The 27,480-nt window shown below is 41.2% G+C and overlaps 2 protein-coding genes across 2 annotated transcripts in view; both read right to left on the bottom strand.

Moving 5' to 3' along the window:
* GLB1 (galactosidase beta 1) overlaps positions 1-25,761 on the bottom strand; it is a 39,723-nt gene extending 13,962 nt beyond the window's left edge. The window contains exons 1-11 of the mRNA XM_030971916.1: positions 25,632-25,761; positions 15,643-15,824; positions 10,504-10,654; positions 10,147-10,207; positions 9,273-9,367; positions 7,865-8,045; positions 6,269-6,327; positions 5,265-5,386; positions 5,143-5,183; positions 4,586-4,698; positions 1,600-1,674 (exon numbers count right to left, since the gene is read on the bottom strand). Coding sequence (XP_030827776.1) covers positions 1,600-1,674; positions 4,586-4,698; positions 5,143-5,183; positions 5,265-5,386; positions 6,269-6,327; positions 7,865-8,045; positions 9,273-9,367; positions 10,147-10,207; positions 10,504-10,654; positions 15,643-15,824; positions 25,632-25,685 — 1,134 coding nt within the window. The 5' untranslated portion in view covers positions 25,686-25,761. The remainder of the gene's footprint in view (positions 1-1,599; positions 1,675-4,585; positions 4,699-5,142; positions 5,184-5,264; positions 5,387-6,268; positions 6,328-7,864; positions 8,046-9,272; positions 9,368-10,146; positions 10,208-10,503; positions 10,655-15,642; positions 15,825-25,631) is intronic.
* Positions 18,219-25,767, bottom strand: TMPPE (transmembrane protein with metallophosphoesterase domain). The gene is made up of 2 exons (XM_030971917.1): positions 25,632-25,767; positions 18,219-22,947 (listed from the first exon to the last, which is right to left on the bottom strand). The coding sequence occupies exon 2, from the start codon at positions 22,856-22,858 to the stop codon at positions 21,542-21,544; it is 1,317 nt and encodes a 438-aa protein (XP_030827777.1). The 5' UTR covers positions 22,859-22,947; positions 25,632-25,767; the 3' UTR covers positions 18,219-21,541.
* Between the last annotated feature and the right edge of the window lie 1,713 nt (positions 25,768-27,480).

The following is a 27,480-nucleotide window of genomic DNA, read 5'->3' as shown; positions in this document are numbered from 1 at the left end:
TGTTGCAGGGTAACCCAGCAGAGCAAAAGCTAAGCAGTGGGTCACAGAGCAATAGGCCACCTTCTTCACAGAAAACAGTTCCAGAGGCTCTCAATGCAGACGGCAGTATATGTACAAGCGTGACAGGAACCTTACATCTGGCAGTTTAGACATGCCATCTGCATTCCTAAAACGGATGCCTGGAGAGTGAAACGCTTCCTCTCAAAAATTCATGAAGTGTAGAAGGGGCAGGTCAGGTCAAAGATGCAATATTTGAGCAAGTTTGGTCATCTGACCCTTCTAAGAGTCCAGCAGCACTCATTTCTTGAAGGCATGAAAGAGAAAGTTTTTCATTCTACTGAAACTGGACAGCCTTATCTGAGCACCACGAGCCATGACAAGATGGGAGAGTCAATATCTGATAACTGGGCTGCCAAGTGCTTGCAACCAAAGACAGCAGCCACAGCGGTGGGTGTAGCGATAAGAGCCTATAATTAGTCACTGCTGCCAGTTCAGTGAAACCTCATATGGGAAGAAGACACTCAAAGGTTGTTGAAAGTGATACAGATCTCTTTCAACTTCACAGATGAACCACTTTTATGCAAAACGTTCTTCTGCCCACCACTTGAGCGGAATGACTTGAAAATGCCTGCAAAGCCTTATCACTACTAGATTTTGCAATGCTTCAGCTGCAGAGATGAGATACACAACTAACTGGAAAAATAACTGCCAAATTGAAATTACAGAGTGTGAAATCAGAGCATTAGGAGTTACAGTATCCAGCACATCAACTGCAGTGATCTTCCCTCTCAAAACTTGTCTGTGCCCAGCAGAAAGAATATAGCCAAGTTCATACCTGCAGTCTCCTCTGTTGCCCATTAAACCATCCACTTCACTCACTGCAGGAACCTAGTTCTCAAATGTATCTCACAAAAAATTGTCCTTGGTCCTAAAATGATGGTGCTATGGTCAAACCCCAGATATTTGTGAGCTGACCAGCTATATCACTATTGTCACACAGGCTGGGTTCTGAGTGCTTAGTTCTGTGTGCTTTTCCCTCAGCAGGAAACCAATTTAATTTCTCTCATCAGCTACAGATCTTGTCAGAAACTTTACCAATAAAACTTTCAAATTTATCAAAAATGTTCCACATTCAAAATTTAAAGGTCTGGAAGTATTTAAAATACATATTTCCTACTTTTCTTTCCACTTTAGAGGCATCACCAGCTACAAAAACACTTTGTTGTAAGTCTCATGGCAACATTTCCCCAGCTACATGAGTAATCCCCCAGCTACTGATATATGAGTAATCTTAAACAACTATGAATCTGTTGTGTTAATATATTAATTTCAGTTCAGCAAAGCTTCAGGCACATACTGCATATTGTAAACACTATCTTTTTACAGCCACGTAAGATGCATTTGATCATTTTCTAATACAGGCATGGTTCCTAACACCCAAACTGTGTTCCCTCCTTCCTCAAAGTTTGCTTTCAAGGTTTCCTTCTTTATTTTGTAGTATATCTAGAGCCTGTTGTGACACCCTCATAAATACTTTAATAAAAAGCAAACAGAGAGCATCATGAAAAGATACACAGTGTATTACAGATGCTAATTTACCTTATGCAAGCGAACCTTCCCGTATGCAAATTTGGGTGTTGTTGGAGGGATAAGACCTTCTGGTAACTCCTTATACTAGAAAGAGAAGGAGAAAAAACACACATACACACACACAAGTTAAGTACAAACACACTTTAACTGAATTCTCACTTTACATTTCACAACTTACAGAATTATAACTTTGGCTAAAAGTAAATAACCCCCTACAGGTTACAGCTGCATCTAGTCTTCAGATGGAGTTTTTTGTTTGTTTTTTCAAAAGAAAAAATTTTACTTGATCACATAAGGTGAGCAATTTTTAATAACCATTCAACATTAGGTAAAGGTAAAAAGCATAATGAACAAAGTGAACGACCAAAATTCCCAATGCCCTTGGAGCCCTCCTGTGGCTAAGCCTGAGTTACTCTCTTCCACAGCTTTTCTGCAGTCCTCTCCCAGTTCATGGGAGCTTGAGTGAACCTTTACAAATCTCTGAGACAGTATTTCCATCTCACCCTTTGTGAGCAACACTTCCTTATAGGAATTACTAGCCTCTTGTGCCTTTCCTTTCAGTGTTATGATATTCCACCACCACCACCTGCTACTCCATTACTACCTGGGCTGGGGTCCTTGAGAAACAGGCCTGGAGACCACAGCTCCATGAAATCCCTGAGGTCCCATCTTTAGCTTCCCTCTGTTCCTGTTCTAGACAACTGTCCAGTTAGTCACAGGGAAACACGACAAAGAAACGCTGACCACCCATCTACTTCTGGTTGCTTCTTGTCCTGTACTTTTAAGAATAATCACCAGAAATCAGCAGAGAGAAGGGATGAAGGGCCTCCACTCACTCACTCACTCACTCACTCACTCACTCACTCACTCACTCACTCACTCACTCACTCACTCACTCACTCACTCCTTTCCTGGACACCTTTGAGGCGTGGCAGACCAGACAGTGGCTTTCTGCCCAGTATCTTGGCCTTCTACTTTCTATGCCTACAACCTTCTTTTCTCCTTGCCATCATTCCCTTCTCCCCCTCCTGACATTATTTAATAGCCACTCTTCACATCTGTTCTTTCATTAACTAAACATGGCCTGTCTGCATATCAGAGAAAAAACTTCTGCAGATGAGATACCCGTGTGAACATCAATCAAAACCTATATTCTAATAAACATGTACAAAAGACCAACCTTGTGAAGAGTGTCTCCATCTGCAAATTGGTAACTTTGGAGTGCTTACCTTGTGAGGGTTTTGTTTAAATAAATTTGTTTAGGGGTTGAAAGGTTTTTTATTTAGCTGGAGGCTTTGTGTTTTGTTTTTAACAGACCACAGCACTAAATTCCCAATGCTACCCTGTCAAGTGTCAGTCATGGATGGATGAAAGCCTGATTTACATTTCCAGTAAGAAGTTAATTTCTTCTCCTTTGTATTGGAACACAATCAAGATTCCCAGATTTAAAGAAAACAAAAGTTGTATTCACCCAAGAGGAGAAATCAAAAGCAGGAAATTTCAGCCTCAACAGTAAAAACTAAAAGAATGGTATCAGCAATTGAAAGAAACTGTAGACTTAAAATCTTCATTACATTTTTTAACTAATGGAAACTGTAAAGGAACACTTTAATGTTATCCTTGTAGCACAGCTAACGTGTTGAAAACAGTCATTTGTTACAAGTAACTTTATTTTCTTTCATCAGCTTCACCTCAAACCGCAACTGAGTGGATAATTTGTTACAGGTTTAGAATCCACAATAGTGACAGGAAAACATCACTGAAAATCTATGGACATGCAAATTAAGAAACAAACCAACCACAGCAAAAAATGACCCAACACACCTGAGGTTATAGTGAACATTTCACATCTTATCAAGGCTCTCTCACTGCACTAGATTACTACTTACATCTCAGAGAGGGGTCTTGCACCTTGAAGAAAACAACTCAAAATCAGGAAGTTTGTGGATTTCTCTGGTGAGAAAAGCTGTATCAAGACAGGAAACTCCCCTTGGAAAGGCCATCAAAATTATCCCATCAATTTATCCCATCAGGCTTAGTGATAATGGTGAAATTGAAGAAAAAAAATCCACAGCAGGCCTTCCACAGTTAAAGAGATAAAGGCATTCTCAACCATAGATAAAGTGTAGTACACTTTTGGGAGACCTACTCTTAGAATAAAAATGTCTTCTAGTGCATAGGAATGTTGCTGGTATGCAACGGGATAGTGACTATAAGCCTGAGCCTTGGGATTCACATGGAACCCATTTTTAAGCCTCATCTGAACAGCCTCCAGTGTGAGGCTATTCAAAACACAGACAGAGGTTCCATGTTCTACTTCAATCTACTCCAAGTTTGTGGAGACACTGTGAATTTTTACAGCAAGGCAAAGCTGGTCCCACCCACTAGTTGCAGTTTGTGAAAACACAAAACCAAGATGTGCTCTTTTGAGTAACCCTGGTCTTTCTCAGAGGCCCAAAACCTCAACATGAAGTTTGGGACAGACAGCCAAAGCACTAAACTGCAGCACAGATTGGGCTGACATCAGGTCATCAGCCTAAGCTGACTGAATGGCTGACTGACGCTGCAAGGAAAAAGCTCCGTACACTCCTCCTCCATCTCTACTCCCAGCCAAACCCTTCCCATCTCCCTCTGCTCCCCCTGTGGCAGCACTGGCTCTCCTACTGAGTGAGCTGATTCACCTCACTGACCTTGAGAGAAAACAAATATAGCAAAAAAGAAGAGCTGAACCATATCAGAGTCAGATCTAAACCAGTATCCTCTCCTCTAAAATGAAGGAGGAAGCCATTGGGACAGAAAGAATAGCGAGAGAGGTGCAAGATCTTTTGTTTTTTGTAACAAGAAGCAGTTAAGTTGGCCTAATTGTAAGGTTCCATTTCACTTCCCCCAGCTGCAGAAAATAGTACATTGAGAAGCAACTTACACCAACACAAGAACAAGAGAGTTTGGATGATGTTTCAAAGAACCATTCTAAAAATGTCCTGGAGACACTCACCATACCAATGACTTTTCTCAAGGCAAAATACTTTTCTGTCAGATCTCCTGCCTCGCTCAGGGGAGCATCATAGTCATAACTAGTGGGCTGAGGCATGTAAGGCATATTAGCACCTAGGGGAGGAGGAAAAAAGAAAAAGCAATAAAAACAGTGGAAGAGATGAATTTTTTTCCAAAGGTGTCAACTGTCAGAATTCTTTCTGATTACAGACAGAATCTGCTACATTTTTAGATTCAGTGTACGCCTTGATGTTTGGGCTTTGGCATAAAAAACTGTTCCTGAAGGAGGACAATATCCTTGTGAGCTTACACCACTCTGTGAAATATTCTGAAGAGAAACAAATTTATTTGTGTTCCAACTGTTTCACAGCACCGAGTGAAGCAGAAGTAGCCATGAAGGTTTGGTACAACATGTTGGCAATAAACAAAGAACAGCTAGTGCAGTCATGTATTTTGCCATGGACAAGTAGGCACAGCTCATTCTTTCACAAAATACATTACTACCTAATTCAAAAACAGCTCCCCTCCACCATTAGTATAATTTAAATAATTTCTTACCATTCCAATAGGCAAAGTTAGTCCCACCTATAAACATGTACCTAAAAAGAAAAAAAATCAGGTTTTGCTGAACTGGGAAAAGAAATCCCCCCAAAATTAAGCTCTACTGAACACACACTTACAGGTTAACGTTAGCACCACGTGCCAGGATTTCATTAAGTGTTTTAGCTATAGTTTCTGCGGGCACAACAGAATGACGGTGCCCCCAGTGATCCAACCATCCAGTATAAAACTCAGAATTAACCTGAAAGGAGGAAGGGCAAAAGAGGAATGGAAAACATGAAGAGGGAACAAGAACAGAATGCAATGTGAATTAAGGTTCATAACTGTAAGAGGGAAGGAAAAAAAGGCACCTTGACTAATTTGAGCCATTTTTAAACTACTATAAATACAGCAAAGTACATACTAGATCAGTCCTTTTCAGCAGACTACAGGTCAAAGGAATTAAAGGATTGTTTCAATAATTTTATAGGGACATTCTGAAAACAATTGCTTAAGCATCAAAGAGTATCGATTTCCTGGGAACCTGGCAACAAGGATGTGTTTCAGATGCTTGGCATTCAAATGAATTATGGAATCAACATATTCTCTGCAGAATAGCATACACAAACTGGATGTAATGAAAAATATTTCAAATTGCTTTCTAAACAACTCCTTAGCACAGAGATAATTTTGTACCCTTAATGGGCCTTCTCCCTTTCTCAAAATGGCTTCCAGTGTTCTCACATCCCACTATAGCTTGTATAAAACCTCTAGGGTAGCTGAAAACAGGAAACAACTTCTAATCTGCCCTTTTAATTCTGCTTTTAACTTCTACCTACACACATATCTCACTAACTTGTCTAACCATCCTTAGTGTTTCCGCTGCTTTGTAAACATTTGTCTTAGCAAGGAAAACTACTGAAGCAAAATCATTACTTTTTGAGACTAAAATAACATTTGCAGAGCAGCAGTTAACGCGGATTTGACAAACACACAGAGAAGTTCCTCTATTCACTTTTCTGACTTGGAAATTATAGCTTCGTCAACAGGTCCCTAAAATTGTTCAAGCACTGCTGTCAATCCCTCTCTGATTAACAACTTCAAGATTAGACATGATACAAAAAGTTTAAGTGAAAACACATACCAAAGGGCCCTTGGGTTCACTGCTCCTTTGAGCTAAGAATGCTGCTGTGACATTGCCACCTATAAACAGAAAGAAATAAAATTGAATTGCTATATCCATAATTTTCTGGGTCCATCATTTTATTGAAATTGGTGTCTTATCTCCCTTCCAGCCTAGCAAAAATCACGACAAGAAAGCTGCTCCAGCAAACACAGGAATCAATACTTTTGATTCTGATGTTTAACTTGCAAAACTTATTTTAAATATATACGTGCACATATGCATGCCTGCGTGTCTTTGCTTTTGAGACACATCTTTTGAAAACCCAGCTTTTCTCAGAAATGACATCCTGGCATAAAGAAGTCTGAGATATGTCAGAATTGCTATTGATCATTGGAAAGTCTAAGTCTGGGGTTACGTTACCAAGGCTACGGGGAAGAGCAGAAACCAGGCAATCTAAAGAGGTGTTTCACTCTTGATCACTCCTAGTGGCTGAAGCCACAATGGCTGGAAACAACTTCTCTTGCATAAAGGATATCGGTGTAATTTTGCCTGATTGGTGGGAGGAATGATGAGGAGGACGCCATGATATCAGAAGGCTAATTAATTGCTTTATTATCCTATTAATCTATACTATATTACACTACATCTAAACTGAAACTGCACAAGCACTCAACTGCCCAGAATCTCGTGACTGTCTGCTGACCAACAGTCTGGACACGTGCTTGGCCCTGATAGGCCAAGGAAACAAAACACCATCACTTTGGGTAAACAATCTCCATATTGCATTCTACTTTGGCACAACACAGGAGCAGCAAATGAGATAAGAATTGTTTTGATCATTCTCTTCTCTGCTTTCCTCACTGCTTCTCTCAGGTTCAGAGAATGTGAATCCCACAAAAGGATACACATGAAGACATCCACAATTTCATTCAACTTGCAAGAAAACAGATCCCTGCTAAGCACATGTGTTTGGTTGTAGAGAGAATAAGGTACAGAAGAGGCTGCACAATAAAAAACCACGAAAATATTGGTCTTAGAGTTTGTTTCTTGTGCCTTAAGCCTATTTTGTTAAGTCCATGCAGTATACAAACATTTAAATCCCTAACTCGTTTAACAAAATGGTACTCTCTGATCACACTACTAATGCTTAGCCATTCTTCAGACCTATAACACAGCAAATTGTAGCAGTGTGCACATTTCTAATGATGATCTTCAACAGTATTTTTTTTCTAATAACCTCTGGCATAAAAAGAAATGTATTTGGATTGCTGGATTCCACGACAGACAAAGGACATTAAAAAACCCCAACACCAAAAAGGAATATTAAAAGAATCAAGGAATCAATGCCAACTATTATTGCTAATTTTTAGGAGATATGTACTATGAGCAGCATAAATTGGCTATTCATGATTCCAAGATGGAAGGAAGTGATTATGACTTTCTAACTCAGTGGTCATGGGCGATTCTTGAATGTTTAAGAGTATGTCAAATACACATAAATGCCTGTTACCCCATTTAAACAAAGCAGGCAAGTTTGGCAAGCAGTCAAGTAAGTTTGTCCTGCAACAAACACACAGAGCTTAGAATTTTTGGAATCAAACAGCAGTCTCCAACCTGGAGCAAAGTCCACCGTTGCATAAAGACCCTGGAGAGCCCCACATTTCAAGTGAAACTGGCTGGCACCATCAGTTGTGAAGAGCACCACCTCATCCCCAAGATGCAGGCGAAAGAGCTTCAGAAGGAAGCGCAGGTAGTCGTAGTCGCAAGCGAAGTAGCTTCCGTACTCGTTCTCTACCTGCAGAGCAAAAGCAAGTCAGTAAAGCCATAGCCAATTCAGTCTGCATCAGATAACAAAACAGAAAGCACAAATTCAACCCTCTTCTTCCTTTGATAGCAATATTGAAAATGTCACTAACTCCAGATCTGAGGAGTATGAGAAGACAAGACTCATTCCTCTCAACTGTACTTTACAGTGGACCCATCACTGTGCAGAGCTAAGCCATTTTCCTGCAAAATTCTGTCCCCACCCAAAGTATCTGTTTAGCTACAGTGATCATAATAGTCTCTACTAAAATTTGAGATCTATAACCCACCTCCCAAGCAGACCAATAAAACCATAGAACAGGTTGTGAAATGATCAAAGCTACAACAAAACTGGACATTCAGAACAGAGACATCTACAAAGGGCTCACATGAACCACAAAGCCCTGAAATGGACTCAAAAGGATTTAATGGAGAACAACTGTGCTACTACTGCGAGGCACACATCTTGCCCCTTTTCCAAGGAGATGAACTTTTCAGCTCCAGATACCATAGGTTCCAATCCTGAAGGTTATTTCTGGAAATCCTGTTATAAGCATCTTATTTCTGCCAAAGAATAATTTTGCCCAGTGCTTCTGCTCAACAGACAAACCACACTGTTCAACAAAATTATCTTTTGCATATTACAAGAAGGGTCACTTATCCCATCCTGCACCAGAAATTGAAAAGAAATTGAAATAAAGCTTTGTTATGATCAAATACTACAAATATAGGACAATCACTCCCATACATCTATCTAGAAGGAGTTTAGGACAGAAGCTACTCACCATGAACATACAAAATTGTGCTCTGAAACATTTACAACTTAAGTTAGGTGCTAAATTAGGCTTACTCCATACTGCTTTTGCTTCTATCTAAGGGTATTCTTATTCCCCTTTTTCTTGTCAGACTGTTTCAGGCAACTGTATGCATTTTGGCTTTATGCGAGAATTGCCACAAACCTCAGATCTAAAAAGTTACACAAGTTCCCTCTATTGCTTTATACAGCTGTGGGAAACAACCTTGATAGAACGGATCAGGGCTCTCTGAGTCCTAGAAACAGTGGATTCAGTTCTTTAGGATAAGGTATTTCATCAGAATCTTGCAGCTACCTGAAACTTAAGAAATACCTGTGACACCACCACCCAAGACCCATGGTGTGTCTGCAAGAGCGGTGTAAGCATTCATGTTGCTTGGGTTCATCTGATTTTCAGAAAGTTACCTGCACCATGATGATTGGACCTCCATTTTGATAGAGATAAGGTCTCATCTTTGGCAAAAGGACACCCATCCATCTCTCTACTGCTTCCAGGTAATCTGTGATACACAAAGTATGCATGTTTCACAACTTTTCTGCCTTTTTCTAATTTTGTTTTAAATTACACATGGGTCATCTTTACGTAGTCTTCTAATTATGTAAATTATGAACAGCATTTAATGAACAGTTTGCTCTTATACTTGAACAAATGTGCTCTTCTACTTGTTCATAAATGCTTCCAATACAGTTTACTAAAAAATAAAACATTTAAATACTGATGAACTAGAAGAACTTCATTATATCTCACAGGTTGTCCTAATGCATTTCAATAGGAAGACAAATTCAACTGTTGATCTATGTATTATTTTTTAAATAGATAATTTAACCACAGCTAGCAGAACTGAAGTTGGATATATCTGTATATTCACTCCAATAAACACATTAACCTCCTGTCTCATCTTATTCTCCCATGTCTGGTTCTTAAACAGGAGCACATGAGAATGCTGTAACTTGTTCTGGATTGCACGTTAACCAGCCAAGAAGAATCCCCATTATGAGTGGCTGTGGCAAATCCAAAAACCTCACAGTTGAAGCATTCTTCTCCTCAATGGTGACAATGATTCCCCTCTTGGCACCAACTTGACAATACCTTGGAAACTTTCTCCCCTACTTTGATTGTTCTACACACTTTTTGAATGCACTCTTCTAATTAAAAGTATTGAAGATTTTACTCATAAGAAAACTTGAGCTGAAATATGAATTATTTAGTAATGGCCTCAAACAGAAAGTTGCCTTGCTGCTACAGTATATTTTTAATGGCCTTTTCTGATGTCTCTACCTGAATCAGAAGACCTGAGAACAATAGATTTCTTTTCCAACAGCCATGCAGGAAGACCTCCCTGGGAAAAGAAAGGGAAACAGCAACATATTTAGGAATCCTAAGAAGAATTTAGCCTCTTATTAAGACATATACTGAGACAGGAAAACTGATTTTCTACAAGAAAGTAGTAATTCCTAATGAAAAAAAAATACAGAAGTAAGTTTGTATTGTAAGAAGTCACTTAGGATGCATGGATTTTAACACACTACACCAAGACTCTTGTCTAAGGATACATCAGTGAGTAAGTCTGTCTACTTTAAGAAATACTTGCACTAGATTTACCCTAGAAGTGAGCTGTTACAAAAGGTTGTATACCATGTCCCATTCTGCACAGATGTAAGGTCCAGCTCTCAGGATAACAAGCAATCCAGTGTCATTGGCAAGCTGCAGGAAATACTCTAGATCTTTGCCACCAAAAAAGTCATACGTGCCCATCTGGGTTTCGTGGTAGTTCCATGGGACATACCTATTAAGAGAGAAAATCACCTTCCATTAGGAAACTGAGACTAAACCAGAATTCTGGAAAACAGCTATTTGCACTACATGCCCCAGAGATCAGTAATGCTACTGATCCTTTGGATCAGTATTAGACAGGAGTAACTCTCTGGCCTTTCTTCTGCCAGACATTTCATACAGCAGAAGGCTTTAAAATTGACATTGAATTAGGGTTATGTCTGCAGGAGTCCCTATCAGAGCAAGAACAGGTTCTGGTAGTGCTGTTGTGAAACCATGATGTCTGTTCCAAAATTAAATAAACAGTTTTGAAGCTGGCAAGGCAGCTGGCAGCTGCAGAGTGGTGGGAAGTTGATGAGGAGATGAATGTGGTAAACCACTCATGAAGGAGGAGGCCAAGAACAAGCACAACACATCACGTGACCCCTCATGAATGGATCACCCAGCTTGCACAGGGAACGCCAACCAGGCTGTCAGGTCTATGCTGCTGCCACTGCAAAGAATTTGAAAAACACCTAAGCCTCAAATCATATTGCATCTAGGTCCCAGAAGTTTTCATTGACCAGGAACAATGCAAGTCCTGGAAAACCACTGGAAGAACAATTAAGTTAAGAAATGTTAAGGTGCCCAAGAACTTGGACAAAGTAAAGCTTAATTTCAACTAAGTAATAAAGATGTCAAACAAGCACATCACCATTGAAAGAACACCTCTCTCCTACCTCTAGGACTCAGGAGACCACAGCCTCAGCACAGAACATCTCACAGAAATAAAAAAAAAAACCAAAAAAACAGTAATCTACAAAATACCATGAGCAGTGCTGTAGCTGATAATCCCTGCTTGACAACAGTGTTGTGTTTGCCATGGTACTAAGTGGCAGTCTAGCACAGACAGACTAAAATTAGGGATGAGTACAACTTGAGTAAGGATTCAAGGGAATGTGAAAACTCATTCCTCTAAAATTTCTAAAATTCCCAAAACTGTGTCTAGTCAAGCAAAGATCCTCTAAGGCAACACTTTCCTTACTGCCTGGGTTTGTTAGTATGTTCCACATTTAATTTTGCAAAAACCACCCAAGAGGGAAAGAAAGTCCCTAAAACAATGCTTTCAATAAGGAAGAAAAACAGGAACCCTCTCATGAGTACACTACTAAAATGGCCATACACAGACAGACATGTACATGAACATCAAATACAAGAATTATAATCTTTCAACCTTCGTGAATATTATAGCATCTCAAATGCCAAAATTTTAAGCCTCTGTTTGTAAAGATAAAGCTTCAAATTTGAGTGCCAGGATGGGGTCAAAACAATGCACTCAGACATCAAAATGCAGATTTTTCTTCTATGTGGTATATTTTATTTCTGTGTCAAGCTGCTCTAATTGTTTCTGAAGCACAATTAACTCACTTGTAAAAAAAACTACATGTGCATTTAATGAATATATGAACCATGTGAAAATACACTCATTGAATTATGAACTTGTTCAGAAAGAAGTCTTAAGGTTTAAATGCACTTAATACTGTCTGAGGTGAGGATGAAAGGGTTTCTCCAGCTTCCTTATGCTCAAGATGGAAGAAAATAGAAAAATCCTTCCAGAAACAGTTTTCATTTATGTCACATGCTTGACCACAAGACTGGAAAAAAAGCAGATTCTAGCAGAGAAAAAGGGAAGAAGCACAAGAAAAAAACCTATTTGAAACCACTGTTTTATATAATGAATCATGATAAAAATTAATTTTAAACATTGGTCTAAAAATGGTTACTAAGATACTTTAATCCAACAATACATTTTCTACAGCTAGTGATGGCCTTAAATGAAATAACTGAAATTATTATCTTTAATGAATATATTTGTTACATACCACTGTCAAAATTTACAGTCAGTTGTTAATCCTGTACTGCTTTAGCAACAGAATAATGAACTTATAAAGGAAAATCTCATCCTTTTTCAAACTTGAAATATGGTACTTATTCTGTATTTGAGTTTACTTTCCATTTACACACAATTTCTAAGCTTCATGCTATAACCCTCCTTTCTTTAGAAGTTACAGCTTTCCTCTCCTATTTCAGATATTATCAACAGGCAAAAAATCACACTTCAACTTTTTAATGTACAAGATAATTCTCTCTGTAATACCAGGGTGGGATTTTTTTAATAGTGTAAAATTGAATAAATTGTATCAATGAGCATGCTACTTAAATTACTCATATATGAGCGTTTAAAAACAGTAATTTATGTTTAAATTTTAAATATTCCATATTCCAAACAGCAGCTCCTTCATAGAAGGACTTTGTACAGGTTTACACCCAAATAGAGTAAAACAAAGAAAATGCTCAACATTCTTTAACTTTCTATGAGCCTGTAAAGGTAACTGTGGATTCTTCCAGGAAGCATCTTCACTGATCAGTAAATCCTGTATACATCTTCTGCCCCATCTAGTGGCAATTGTTTATTTGCTCTGCACAAAACAAACCCCAAACCTCCCGTGCTTTCCAGATGCCTTCTTCAGCCAGCACTCATTTCCAGCTGGCAGACACAGTCCAGAAACCGAAAACAAGGATCTGTGTGACCAGATACCTCTGCTGAGGTGGGGAGTGAGCTCCTCAGCATCCTCCTCCACCACCTTCTGGGACATTACACCAACCACAACACTAAATTTCAACCTGCTTTTTATAAGGCATAAGCCTTGATTTCTTAGGCTTTAATATAAGATCAAGCTTACTGTCATCTGTTTTCTCATGTTCTGTTATTGCTTAAGGTGTTACCAGGTGCAGACAATTATATTCATGTACTGACTTCACCCATTCCAGAGACCAGGAGGAACTGCTGCCCCAGTCATGAGCTGAATGATGCATCGAGGCACAGACAGCCTTTTGGAAAAAAGGCTGCAGAGAACAGGAAGGAGAACATGTCTGGTTGGCTTTATCCACAAGGTATTTACAAGCACAATCCCATCATATAAGGACCCTGTTTCCCTTGAAGTGGTAAACCTTACTGGGAACACCTTGATAAGAATAAGGAAGGTTCCCATATTTCAAATTATAGCAGGACCATTCCCTGTCTTATGGAAAAAAATCCCAAGCAGCAAAATCACAGTCTTCAGATGAGGTCTCAAGACTGGGAGTCCAACCACCACATTCTGCCAGAGTCCAGCAGTGATGCTGCCCATTCATTCCAGAATGACTTTACAAAATTTGTATCTCTGTCCCTTGCTAGCAGTATTACTGATACAGGAAAGAGTAGGCAAAAGAAGAGAAAACAAAAACCCAATCACATAGACCAATTTCCATTTTTTTACCAAAATCACACAAAATCACAGAAGATTTCTTTGGGGTAATATGACTATTCATAGCTTTATCTCAAATAATCAAGAGCAGTAAGACCTGATTATTGAGAAACCTCAAAGAAAAACAAAAGGGTTTTTTTGTAGGTGAGGTGCTTTTTTAGCATCAGGAAGAGAGTGATTAGTGTCAAATGGAAAGACACATGGATTTGACTCTTGTAGAAAATGCAAGGCACAGGAGCACTTTCAGATTTATCTTTCACCATAGCAGAAAAAATTCAGACGTGAGCAATAATGGGAGAGAAAGTCAAAGAATCTCAGTCTGCTCTTAGAAAAACAAGAGGAGACTAATAAAGCTGTTATGATGTGATCCAGCAATAATGCCCAAAGCCACAGTTGCCATAAGCACTTGACAGCTGCACAGCACCTTTTGTGACAAAACACAGCTCAGCTCTCCCAAGACCATCAGAGATCAGCTGGCACCAGCAAAACAACAAATCTCCACTCCTTCCTGCACAGCAGAAAGATACTAATGCAAAACAGTAAAGCAGAGTAAGAGGTCCCAACAAGGGAAAAAAGCAGAAAAGAAAGAAGGAAAAAACCCACCTTGTTAGTGGGAGATCACAAATGAAGAGGGAGAAAGCAACAAGAAAAAACCCAAACTGGCCCTGCAGCAATTTTGCCATTGAACAACAGTGACAAAGGGAATGGAAAAAAACCATACCTATCTCAATTCCAGTGATGCATCAGAGACATGAAAAGGCAATTAAAAAAATAGAAAAAATGGACTATTTGAAAAAGCTGGAAATGAACAAAGGGCATTGAAAACACATGGGTGTTGGGAGGAGGAGGAAAATTAATGAGAGACATAAGGGAAGTATGAGACACTATGGATCATAGGAGTCACTGATCATAGGGTCAGTCACAGGCTGACCTTCAAGCCAGACACCAAAAGTCATAATTTCCAGGTCCACTTTAAATTACTTTTATTTCAGCAAAAAGTAATTACTTGGGCAAATCCAGCAACCTGGTCCTGAGCAAGTTCGTTACTCAATCTCATTGCTCTTATTAATGTGAGCAAAGACAAAACTTGATTCCTTAACAGAAAAAAACTTAAGTACACGACCAGGTAGAAAAGACAAGGACTAAGGGTTTTGCGCACACACACACACAAAAATGAAAGCTGTTTAAGCTTTTTTTTTTAAGAAGTACACCTAGCTCCCCATCCATTTATCTAAATTTAAATGCTTCTGCTGAAATAGCTTGAAATAGCTTTTAAATGTTACTGCAGTATTCACCAACATTTTCAAGGCTTCTGAGTGATACCAACCCAGGCTCTACTAACAGGTTATTGTTTCCTCACACCTAGTCTGCCTTTTGACCAGAGAGTACAGTGTCCCTGGCAGAGGCAGAGCATGTACAATTGTTCCATAGTTGCCAAAGTTCATAGTCCAACAATTTATTTCAGGTCACATTTGCACCCTGGATTGTGAAGCCAGAGGAATTGCCTATCATCAGGGAAACAGACTGCTGGTTACAACCTGCCCAGCTGCCCCCATCTATGTGGTTAAAAGCCATCCTGTACCACCCTTCACTTCTCCAGAGCTTCCTCACCTATTACTGGAAAAATAATAAACAAGTAACAATGGCAGGCTCTTAATGACTTCTCGTACAGCTCCCAGGACCACAAATCCCTCAGAAATCAACAGCTACTCACGTTTGAATGGCATCAAGCCCTGCCATCTTCATCTTCAGCAGGCGGTCTTTCCAGTAATACGAGGGCACCCGCGAGTAGTGAATGCTACCGGAGATGTAACGGAAAGGTTTCCCATCCTTGACAAAGGTGTTGGATTCATAATCAATCCCAAAACTCCTCTCAGGTTCATTCTGTAAACAAAACTAAACCAAAACAAAAAAAGACACGGTATAATTTTTTTCTGCCTTGGAAGACACAGAGAACAGGCTATACAACACCTACAACATCTGTGGGTTGTCTACAATAGAAGATATAATGGTCCTAAAATAAGAGATGGTGAATGACTTTCCTCTAGCTATCTATAGCCCACCTGAGTCTTAGCACAACAAATCAGCAAAAGGGAGCCAGTGCAATGTGTCACAGGACAAAAGAACAAGGAAACCGGCAGATATAGTTCAAAGAAAACACACTCCCTCCTGAAAAATGGAGGACAAAATTGCTAAGCCAATATGCCTATCCCTAGACTGTCATTAAACAGCAACTGAGATTACACTTTACAATCATTTCAAGACTACAAAGTCCAAGGAGGAAGACAACAGCACGTTCCATCTGTAACAAAGGCATTATTTTACAGAAAACCTAAAAAATGTAGTGGAAAATGTCCTAGATACACATAGCAATTCAAAGCATCCTGCCAACAGAAGTGAAATTGTGTGGTGGATGTGTAGCAACAAGTAAGAGAGGATACAGCAAGGAGCTGCCAGGGAAACACGAAAAGCAAGGGGCTGCCAAGTGCTGCACAGCACAGGCTTTTTATGCTCTGTTTCCACAAACATGGACCCACTCTTAAGATTACTTAACTTTATTAAGATAAATAAATCTTGATTCAACAAAGGTATGGGCATGTCAGGCCTTTCCAAAATCAGGACCACACAGAATTCGGAAATACAAACCAACTGCTCTGGAATAAATGTAACTCAAGGGCTAGGATTCTCTGTAGCAAATTATGATGCTATAGTAACTTCAGGCTGTTAGACCTCAAGCAAACTATTGCTGAAAAAGATGTACAGGTAGGTATAGCTGCTTACTTCCTGTTCAATTTAAATGTATGTGACTTTTTCCTGATCTTTCATTTATAACCTGCATCTTGATGGCTGGGCACGCTGCACTAGGATGGAATTGTTCCGTGTGTACGTATGAAGGAAACTATTCACTCTTACAGACACCAAGCAGATGTTTCACATTCTTCAAATGCTTTTTCCCTAGGGTACTGTGACAAGTCACAGCACTAACGCAGAGCAGAGTGCTTCAAAATGAACATGAGTAAGTGGAACTCTGAAACCAAACACAACAACACCGAAAAGAAACCAAAAAAAAAAGCACCACTATGGATAAAAGCACCTTACACATTAAAAGGCCATTATCCCTGGAAATAAGGAGAGGCAAAATAAATTGCTGTGGTGTCCCTCTGTAAGAGGGTTTTAACCCCTCATTCAGACTAACCATACCAAGAGGTCTGTGGAAAAGACACTTGCTCCATTCATGGCAGAGAACTGTTGAGATGATGAATGTTGAAAAAACCGTTTACATGCCCTCAGGGACAGATACTTCTGGCAGAGAGCCATGGCTATCTTAAAACAATTAAAGGGAGATATTAATTATGAAAGTGGTAACCACTGAACCAGTTACCATTTAGAAGTCAGGTTTTTGAAGCTGTGACCATAGGTGTAAATCACCTTCCCAACACATACACTTCCTGACACAGTGGTACCATGTGGGTGAGGAGAGGGAGGAAGCTACCAGAATACTTCAAATTCACCTCATTCATCATTCATTGTACACAGACTTCCTTCATGATCATTTCCTCAGCATTACTTCATTTTCAGTGGATGATCCAGGATTTGCAACCAAAACAAGAGAGTTCTCCTCATGAATTTATGTCTGGCTCTGCACTGTATACTCACCCTTGTGAAATATGCAGGAATTCATTCCCACTTTGTCACCCTAGATAATGGGGTAGTGGCTCTGCTTGTTTGGTAAGCAACACAAACAGCACTGTTTGGGGCACCACTTCCTTCATACCAAATCATATCAGTGCCCAGCTGAAAACTCAGACCCTTACAGGCAATGGTATCATGTTGCACCTTACACCCTCAGAGCATACCCATATGGAAATGAGAAAAACTAAAGAATTTGTCCTTGCTTAAATCAAGTAAGAGTTTATTTTTGAACCTTAATGCTATTTCAACATTTTATAGTGTGCACATCTCTTGACACAAAGTTTTTTTCCCATCTTCAACACACAGAACTATTTATCAGTGGTAAAAATCTCTCATTCTCCAAATTTACAAAACAGGGTTTTTTTTCTTATTTAGAAAGCAAACAAAAATGAGTACAAATCCTCCATCTCTCAAGATTTTAGCCTCTCAGACCAATCACAGAACACCTCTTTCTCCACCTCAAACCTTAAGTATCAAAATTGAGAACCACAAATCCCTCATTTTCTTCTGTTCCTTCCAAAATATTCTCTTAGTAACCTTTCTGTGCCCTCTCAGTGGTCCTTTTCTCTGCATCACATCCTCACCCCTGCTGTCTGCACCTTTTTCTCCTAGTAGGCTTTAGGCAAATGTAATAGTGGCCTTTCCCACTTTCCACCATGACTGATTGAGCAGTAAGTGTAAGAGTTTACAAAACTAGTAAGGTTTATTGTTGGTAGCTTTCTGTTGGTAAATAGAAGGAGTGTGTTAAAACTATTCAGCACAAACTGCTACAATGCATACTGGTACAAAATAAAAGGTCACTAGAGGCCTCATAGTTGATTATAAGAATAAAGTTTTATTAAATCCCAACATTTAGAGCATTTGTTATACCACAATTTACATATTTTCCAATCCATTCTATAGTAATTATATAATAAATATAATTTTCACAAAGTGACAATACTATTATATTCTGCTATTAATTCTGACATTAATTAACTCCTCCTCAGCCCCCAATGAACTGGCCTTTTATAGGATGAAATATATATTCATTTAGTTAAGTTCTCTAGATTAAATACATTACACACACACACACATAAAATTTACCAAAAAAATTTAAAAATTAAAAAATAAGCAGCACAGCAATTTTTCTTCGTCTGAAATACTGAACACAGGTCTGCACTGCGTACATTCAAATCAAACTGGAAAAAGTATAGAAAGAACCTTGAAGGACAGTTAGAGATTGCTGATTAGAGAGATTATAGAAATGGTTCATTCCTTTTATCAAACAGAAAGTTGATATAGGATACTTCCAATCCATAACTAAAAAGCAAAATAAGAAACGGCTTTGAAGTCTTTTGGCACAGAAAGAAAGCATTTTAAGTAAGAAGTAATCACCAGCAAACAACCTTTCAGAGGGAGAGATACAAAAAAAAGGGGCAAGAACTAAATTACATCAGGAGAACTCAACGAATGGATGAAATGACAATGACCACTCCTAAAATGATGCATATCTGCTTCTGAAAGGATACATAATTATCTTCTAAGAGAGGCACATACAAAATAATGATAAAATTCTGAGATAGAAGGACCCCTTCAGCTATGTTTTTGCACACACTTGATCAGAATGAAGAGGGAAATAAAAAAGGCAGGGAAAAAAAAGTAAATAATACTAGCATCTCACTGAGCAACTGACACGATCTAAAATCAGTCCCACAAACGCCTCCTGTTGAGGAAACTGGCTTAACAGTTAGCCTTCTTAACATGGTAAGAACATTCAGTGCAACAAGTGTAAAAATCCTCCTGGACTACTGGCCGGGTGAGAATACTCTGCAACACGAAACCCAGAACACAGCTCTTAACTGAAGGGGAGTTGACAAGCAACCAGAGGGTTACAGGCAATCAAAATTCCTTCCTCATTCCCTCCTATGCCACCAACTGCAAAAAGCCTCTGATGCATCCCACATGGACAGTGGGCAGTGTTGAATACACATGGAAACTTTAAAGCAGATATTAACACACAATCATAAAAAAAAAGTTTACAAAATCATAGGTGGTGGGAAACAGAAATTATCTAATCTGGCAAGCAGAGAGCATGGCAGGTAAGATATTCAGTCTTTCAGAAGAGGACTGACTTCTCCAGCAATTCCACTAACCTCTGTGACACATTTAGAGTATTTCTCATTATTCCTGAGTTAAAATGTAAGATGTTTGTACAGAGGAGCAGGATACAAAACCAGCCTAGGAATTAGATGCTCTGCCTGGGAGATGTTCAGAGTGAATGAAGTCAAACCTCAAAATTTAACTTACAAAAACCCTCAAGTTTACAAAGACTATGGTACTTTTCAAACACACCCCTACTTATCTCCTTCAATATAAGAACAGCAGCTGAAGAACGAAACCAGGTGTTTATGGTTGTCTGGTTCAGGATCACACAAGAAGGCAGGAAAAGACTGAATACAACAGCTCTGGTCTCCCATCCTCAGTCTACTGGATAAGAACCACTCTCTTTTGCCCCATGCTGTGGGTCTGCCTGAGGGGAACACGGGCACTGCTGGCCAGAAAGGCAGAGCAAGGAAAGCCCTGAGGCTACAGCTGCAGACTAGAGAGGCAGGATTCCCAGGCTCTAAAGGTTTGTGATATTTCATGCAGCAGAAATGAGGTGGGAGAGGAGGAGAGAGAAGATGCACCGAAGTAAAGTGTTTCATCGGCCTGGACAAAAGTCACACATTATTTTACATTCTGGCTTTCTTACATGAATGCAAAGATAGAGAAACAAGAATGTTAGTATCAATTATTCTCTAATACCTCAAAAATCCCACAATTATGTTAATTTATGATAAGGCCTCCTATGAAAGATGGGAAGAAATCCTCTATTCATTATCCCGTAGTGGTGTCTCTCCTATGTGCCCATCAGACAACCAGGACACTGGCATGCAAATGCTCTTAGAGAAAGTCAACTGCTGCAGAGCTTAGTCTCATTAAAAGAGGACATAATTTACTTAAATATTAAAGCCTTTAACAAATTTCAAGCATTAACTTGTTTGCATTGTATTGAAATAGCATCTACTTACTCTTGCAAGAGAAAAATGATGGAAGAGAAATTAAGCAGAAAGAAAAAAATACAGAATGAAGACAAAAGACATTGAGTATTTCAGCTTTGGAATTAGTGCTTTATATAAGGAGGTACTGTATGCTCAGACAGCAAAAGAAGTTAACTTTGGAATTCTCCCAATTTGCTTTTATTAGAGCTATTTTCAGTAAACAATTACTGGATGCCCAACTATTCTGGGGAAAATGCCTGAGAAAGACAGCTACTTTCACCTTTTGGTGTCAGTCTCACCAAAGTTTTTGCATGCTGCAGACAGCTAGCAGGATAAAAATATCCAGCCTCAATTAATTAAAAAAAAAAGCAACCCTAAACTATTAAACTTTTCCTTACCCATAACAACTCCAGCATAAACCTCCTAGAGTTTACATACTCAGTGCACATTTTTGCAGGCCTTTCTGCAAAGGACACATCAGTGACTTCACTGCACAGGCTCAGAACTTTATCTGCCTGAGATTTCGTAAGGTAGCTGCCTGATGGACACCAAACAGTGGAACATGAAGTAGCTGCAGGACAAAGGTATTATTAAACATGCACAGGACACACATTATCTCCATGACATCAGTGTTATCTTTAAGTGGCAGAACTCCAAAAATAATGAAGTCAAAGACATAATTACTTCAGTACTTTAACATGTCCCAAATTTGTTTCATAGGCCCAAGACATGATTAGTGTTTTCTGCTCAAACTTAACAGAACCTGCTGAATTTCAGCCCAACACATCTTCTCTGGCTTCCCCGAAAAAGGATTTGCTTTCATAGTAGAAGAGCCAATATACTGGCCAAAAAAAAAAAAAAAAAAAAATTTTAGAAGTCTGTCAAAGGGAAAACTCCTCAAGGAGAACGTAGAATAATCTCTGTTATTTCAGCTCTGCTGCCCAGCCGCATGGGTATTCCATAGTACATCGTCCCCGGGCTGACGTAGACGAAGGTATTCTGCCCCACTTGGTACAAGCCAACAAAGAATGGATTCAGCAGATAAGCTCCAGCATTTAGAGGGAAAATCTGCCCTCCATGAGTATGGCCAGAGAGAATTAAATTTATGTCTGGTCTGTCCTGAAGGGCCCACTTTGCAGCAATTGGCTGATGAGCTAGGAGCACTATTGCATGCTCACTGCTACAACCTCTGAGAGCTTTTTTCAAATCCATGCCATGTCCCGAATAGCGCAACACATCTGCTTCAATATCATCCACGCCAGCCAGGCAGAACCAGTCAGAATTGCTCTTTGGTGAAACAATCTTCACATTTTCGTTATGCAATGGCTGAATGCTAAATGATTTTAACAGCTCAAACCAGTTGCTAACATCTGAGGTGTAGTACTCATGGTTTCCTGTGACAAAGTAAGTCCCCAAAGGAGAATCAAGCTCTCCAAGAGGCTCAACAGCAGGTCGTATGATCTTTGCCTCAGCATCAGACAGGTCCCCAACAATCACGGTGATGTCTGGTTTTAAAGCCTTAACCATTCTCACTATCATGGCAAGTTTGGTCTTCCCAACTGTAGGCCCCAGATGGATATCTGAAAGCAACACCACTTTCAGGTTATTCATTGCTGAGGGCAGCTTATGAACTGGAATCTCCACTGAATTCACAGTAGGGGGCTGGGAAGCATTTAACAGCCCAACAACAGTCAGCACAACAGTCAGCAAGACTGCCAGAACTGGTTTCAGTGCTGTTCTGTTCTTGTTGCCAGTGCTTGCCTTAGCGCCTCTCCCAGCCAAGAACTTGTAAGCCTGCTCTACAGAGCCTAGAGTGAAGAGGAAAAAGATGAGAATAATATAGGCCCCCAAGCAAGTGTAGGCAGCTAAAGAAAAGAAATAGGGCTCTTCTGCAACAAGAAATAGCAATGTAAAGAAGCTTGAATGAGCCAAAGCTAGAAACATGAACACAGCTATTTTCCACAGCATGAAACAGAAGGAGCTGGCAGCTGAAGACCTGGTGAACGTGGTGACTGTGCTTCTCCAAACATGAAGAGATCCCATCAACATGAGTGTATTAGCAAACAGTGCCATTTGCAGCCTTAGAAGCCAGCGCCGCGTCCTGAAATCGAGTTTTTCCGCCAGGTAACTCCGTGATAGCATCATGGAGAAGAAGACCACTCCTGCAGCCACTGCAGCCTTGGCTTCAATGGGCAGTTGCTTGAAGGAGATCATCTTTGCTTTCTGACTGTTCTCTTCTGTTCTGCAGAAGTCTCCAGAAGTCAATAATGTGGTTATGAAGGGATGCCTTGGGTCAACAAAGCCTGCAACCAGGAACCAGTATGAGCCGCTTTAAAATATTACACACATTCCCTTTTACCCAGACTGCAATAAAGGACTGTTACTCTACATACTACACAAGATGCTGGGTCATGCAGAATCACTGTCATAACGACATAGAGGAGACATCCTGAAGTGGAGTAAACCAGACAACAGAAAAGACTGGATGCTGGAAGTCTCCTTCCAAGCTCCCTGTCTACCTCCCTCAATCATTTCTCCCCCACACCCCCTTTTCTTTTAAACACTTTTTTCTCATCAAGACTTCCTAATAGTAGATGGCAATACATCACAACAGGGATTCAATGAGTCCTGGGAAAAACCATTATAGCATTTGTAAATCCCATACGTGTTCTGGGACAGCTTCTGATATTAACTTAATACATTATTTCTGTTCTTCTTACCAAGCAGCAGGCTCCATCTGAAAAGCAGGCATCACCCTACATCATCCTTACCAAATGCAAGAGGTTCTACTAACACATGCTACAGCAGCAGTGAAATCCCTTCTGGAACAGATGCAACTGTGGTCCCAGAAACTGCAGAGGATCAGCAGATATCCTTGCCTGCTGTTGTGAATCAGATTTCTCCAAAGCCCTGGAAATCAGTAGGATCAGTGAAACTCACACTGTGTTTTGCTACTTACTTCCAGCTCACTTCCACTACATGTAGAGTTTTCCAAGACTCAACACCTGTTCTAGTATATCCTGGTCTAACAGGATGCAACCAAGTTGAAAAGGGATTAAAATACCACACCCTGCTCCTTTAGATGGGAGCACAGAATCTAATGCATGACTGCTCACAGACTGGAAACAAACAAGCAAGGATCAGTTATGTTTGAATGGTAGCAGAATTCCCTGTTTTGCTCTGTATTTTGCTCAGTCATGTGTTTCTATTAATTCTCAGATTGCACATTTCTATTTAGAAGAAGCCTATTGTTTTATTTTAATCATAGATGAAAAAAGTTTCAGTAGTCTTTCATAACATACAACAGAGACCATGTCTGACATAAGAGCCCCATAATAGCACAATTATTTTCAAAACACTTCCTGCCACACTTAGAGAAAGCAAGCAATCATTACAGCCAAAAATATCTCAGAACTAGGGCGCAAAAGCAGCATTGTAGGGCTCAGCAGTGAGTCTAAGCCCAGAAGTCTGCAAACCCCAGTTTGCCAGGTTGCTTATCTGCTGCATATGTTCTCTTAAGCTAATTTAAAAGAACATGAGCACATCTGTGATGACAGGACCCTGATCTACTTTGAGGACTAGACCAAGTAGTTAAAAAAACCCTTCCCTTACTGCTTGTGTCAGGGAACTGTGGGCTGATAAGGCAAATTGTGCCTGCCAGCCTCAGCTCCTCAAACCCTCTCAGTTGTTACTAAACTACTCTTAAGAAATAGTGCTATTTTGCACATATGTCTCTACAGAAAACACACAGAGCTAGGAAGATAAGAGCACAATAAATGCCCTACTGATTCAAGTCCATAGGTCCTCTAGGCACCATGCAATACTCTGTCTGGACAACAGAACTAAGAAACACTGTTTAAATAAATGACACTACCCACAGTCTGTGGTCTGCTCCCTCATACTCCTTCAGCTGACACAGCTGCTACACTAGGGATGTTAGAGGGCAAATCCTTGCACAGTCATTTCTTGTTGAAAATGGATGTTGGAAAGTCTTGGATGTTGCTTATGAGCCTGACGTATTTAAATGTGGCAAATCCATTTTTTTTAATCTGTTGAGTACTATCTGGGTTTACAACCTCCCATGGCAGCAAATTCTCGAAACGATGTATTTTTACAGTATTTTATCTGTTTGAAACGAACCTATTAAATCCCCCAAAAGTGCTAATACTACCCAGTTTGAAGAGTATTTGTTCTTGCCTGCTACCTTCAAAATTTCGGAAGACTCAGCAACAACCACATCCCTAAGAAAGCACAACTAACAGTGACCCAATCTCCCCTTCCATAAGGTCTCACATGATGTTGTTCTATTTTTCATACATCTTTAACCACCCGTGCCTCATCCAACTACAACATCTACCACGGTAATAGTATCACTCTGCCTCCAACTCGAGACATAAACCACGAGAACTCTGGAGCATGAGGATTCGTCCTTAGGCTGTGGGTGGGATTGTGTCCCCCGGGACAAGGCGGCTACAACAGAATCTATGCAGAACAGGAAAAACCTCTTTCCCTCCTCTCACACACCACAGGATGAGCACGTTTTCCCACGGGATCTACCAGCAGTGTCGGTACCGGTTCCCCCGCGGCCCCGGGTTGCTCAGCGAGGCCTCGGCGATTCCCGGGCGCGCAGGGAGCCCCGGCGCCGGCAGCACCGCTCCGGCCGGGCAGCACCGCCAGCCCTTCCACACCTCCGGCGGGCCGGGAGCGGCCGGCCTGCTCGGGAGAAGGGCGCGGACCCTCCCTACCCCGGCTCCGGGATCTCCCCCTCGGCGCAGCCACAAGCCCGGCGCCCGCGCCCTGTGCGCCGCCCATGAGCCCTGAATCGCTCATGGTTTAAAAAAGGACCGAGGCGAAGCGCCTTCCTCCAGCGGCCGCAGGAGGCCCCTGCCAGCCCTCCCTCGGCCACGGCGGCCCCCGCGCCCCTCAGAGCCGGCCCCCGCTGCCCCCGGGTGTCCCTGGCGGAGGGGGAGGCGAGGCGGGCACTCACCGCCGCCCGGAGGAGCGCGGCCAGGGCGGCCAGCGGGAGCAGGAGCCGCAGCATGGCGGGCGGCAGCCAGGAAACGGCGGCGTCAGCTGACGGCTCCGCTGGGAAACGGCCGGCGCAGGACGGGCATCCCTCCTCCTCCTCCTCCCTCCGCACCGGCACCGCGGCAGCGGCGCTCCACCCCTCCGAGCCCGGCCTCCTCCTGCCCTCCTCTCCCGGGACACCCCTCCGGCAGCCCCGCGCCCTGCGGCTGGGCGCGCTGGTTCCCGTGTTCCAGCGCTGCCGTGCAGTGTCAGCAGCTCACAGGAGACTTCGGGATCCAACCTCCCATGCTGAATACATCCAAGGTTTTCTCCCGCACAGAAGTTTCCAAGAGGAAAAGGTCTTTCTGACCTTTGTCTCCCCTGGGCAGCCCATCATCCTGACGGAAAGCACTGGGCCTAGGTGCTCTCCTTGCCATGTTAAAGCACTGTCATCCTCTTTCGGGAGAAATCATGAGACAACCGCCAATGCTGAGTACATCTCCAAAGATTGCTCTCACACAATAGGTGCCGGGACAGAAAGCTGGTTCTGGCCTTTACCTCCAGTGGTCAGACCATCATCTGCAGCACCACACACACTCTGGCCGGTCCAAGGCTTGCCCCAGCTCCCCAGAGGAATGACAATACAGCCTGTGACACCTTGGCTGGGTAGAAAGGCAGAAAGAGGCATTTTCCCAGGGGACCTCACTAACTAGTTCCCAGAATGGCCTGAATTTTGCTCACTTCATATCCAGAGTTGAAGTTTTGCTGGCAGTTTTCCTCCTGTCAGCAGAGATTTTAAACTTGAATGTTTCATGGTCGCTATGGCCAAGAAAGCCACAAATCATCACTCAAGAAAGCCACAAGTCATCACTTTGCCCACAAGTCCCTCTCTGTTAATAAGCAACAAATCAAGGAGGGCACCTTTCCCAGTCAAGATACCTGAGGTATAGGTGCTTCAGGAATCTTATGGACCTGTTATCAGCTATGTTGATTTACAGGTACTTCTTAGTTGCTTAAAGACTAATTTGTTGGTGTTGTCATCCTGGCTGGGTGGCCTATAGTAGCCTCCCACAATAACACCCACTTTATTTGTTTGTCCTTTAATCCTTACCTGGAGGCTCTCTTATGCCAGTGACTGTGCATCTCTGGGGCTGAGCCAAGGCTTTTAAGCTCCTCTTGCTTATTCCTCATGCTGTGTGTAGAAGCACTTCAACTGCAGTTCTTTGTACCCAGTGCCTCGTGTAGCCAGCTAAGGATCTCACTGGCACATAGTCTCTCAATATTTGGTGTGCCATTCCTTTGCTCATTCCTGGTGAGCCTCATTGTGTCCCTTTGCCCTGCACACTTCTGCAGGGAGTTAACTCAGGAGTTAAAAGTCACAGTATGAGCCAGCCTGCAGTGTGAGTAACAAGGCCATTGGTTCTCCTAAAATAGTAGTTGAACCTGAGATCTGTAAAGTTTTTCTATCCCATGGGAACAGATGCAGCCAAAAGAATGTTTGCTCTAAAATGGGTACTCCAAACTAGGCAGTCAGGCACAGGCAGCTCCCAATTTAATTAAGAATGCCCAGCGCAGGTATATGAAGACCTAACAGAAATGAGAATGTTTAACACCAGCCTCTGGTTTGTCTGTCCCTGCTTGCCAAGTGCTCTGTAAAAGGAGCTGCTGGTGACATGGCTCTTTACAGGAATTGCTAAAACATTCCATGCCAGCAAACAGGAATTAGGTTCACAGAAATATGTATATATATATATATATGTATACTTATATTTTGTGGTAGAAACTGGATAACTGTGTATCTTCAGTACCTAGACTTTAAACTTGTCCTA

This window comes from Camarhynchus parvulus, chromosome 2, assembly GCF_901933205.1.
Source record: "Camarhynchus parvulus chromosome 2, STF_HiC, whole genome shotgun sequence".
Classification (NCBI taxonomy): domain Eukaryota; kingdom Metazoa; phylum Chordata; class Aves; order Passeriformes; family Thraupidae; genus Camarhynchus; species Camarhynchus parvulus.
The sequence above is the reverse complement of the archived record's forward strand: the minus strand, read 5'-3'. Positions and strand labels throughout refer to the sequence as shown.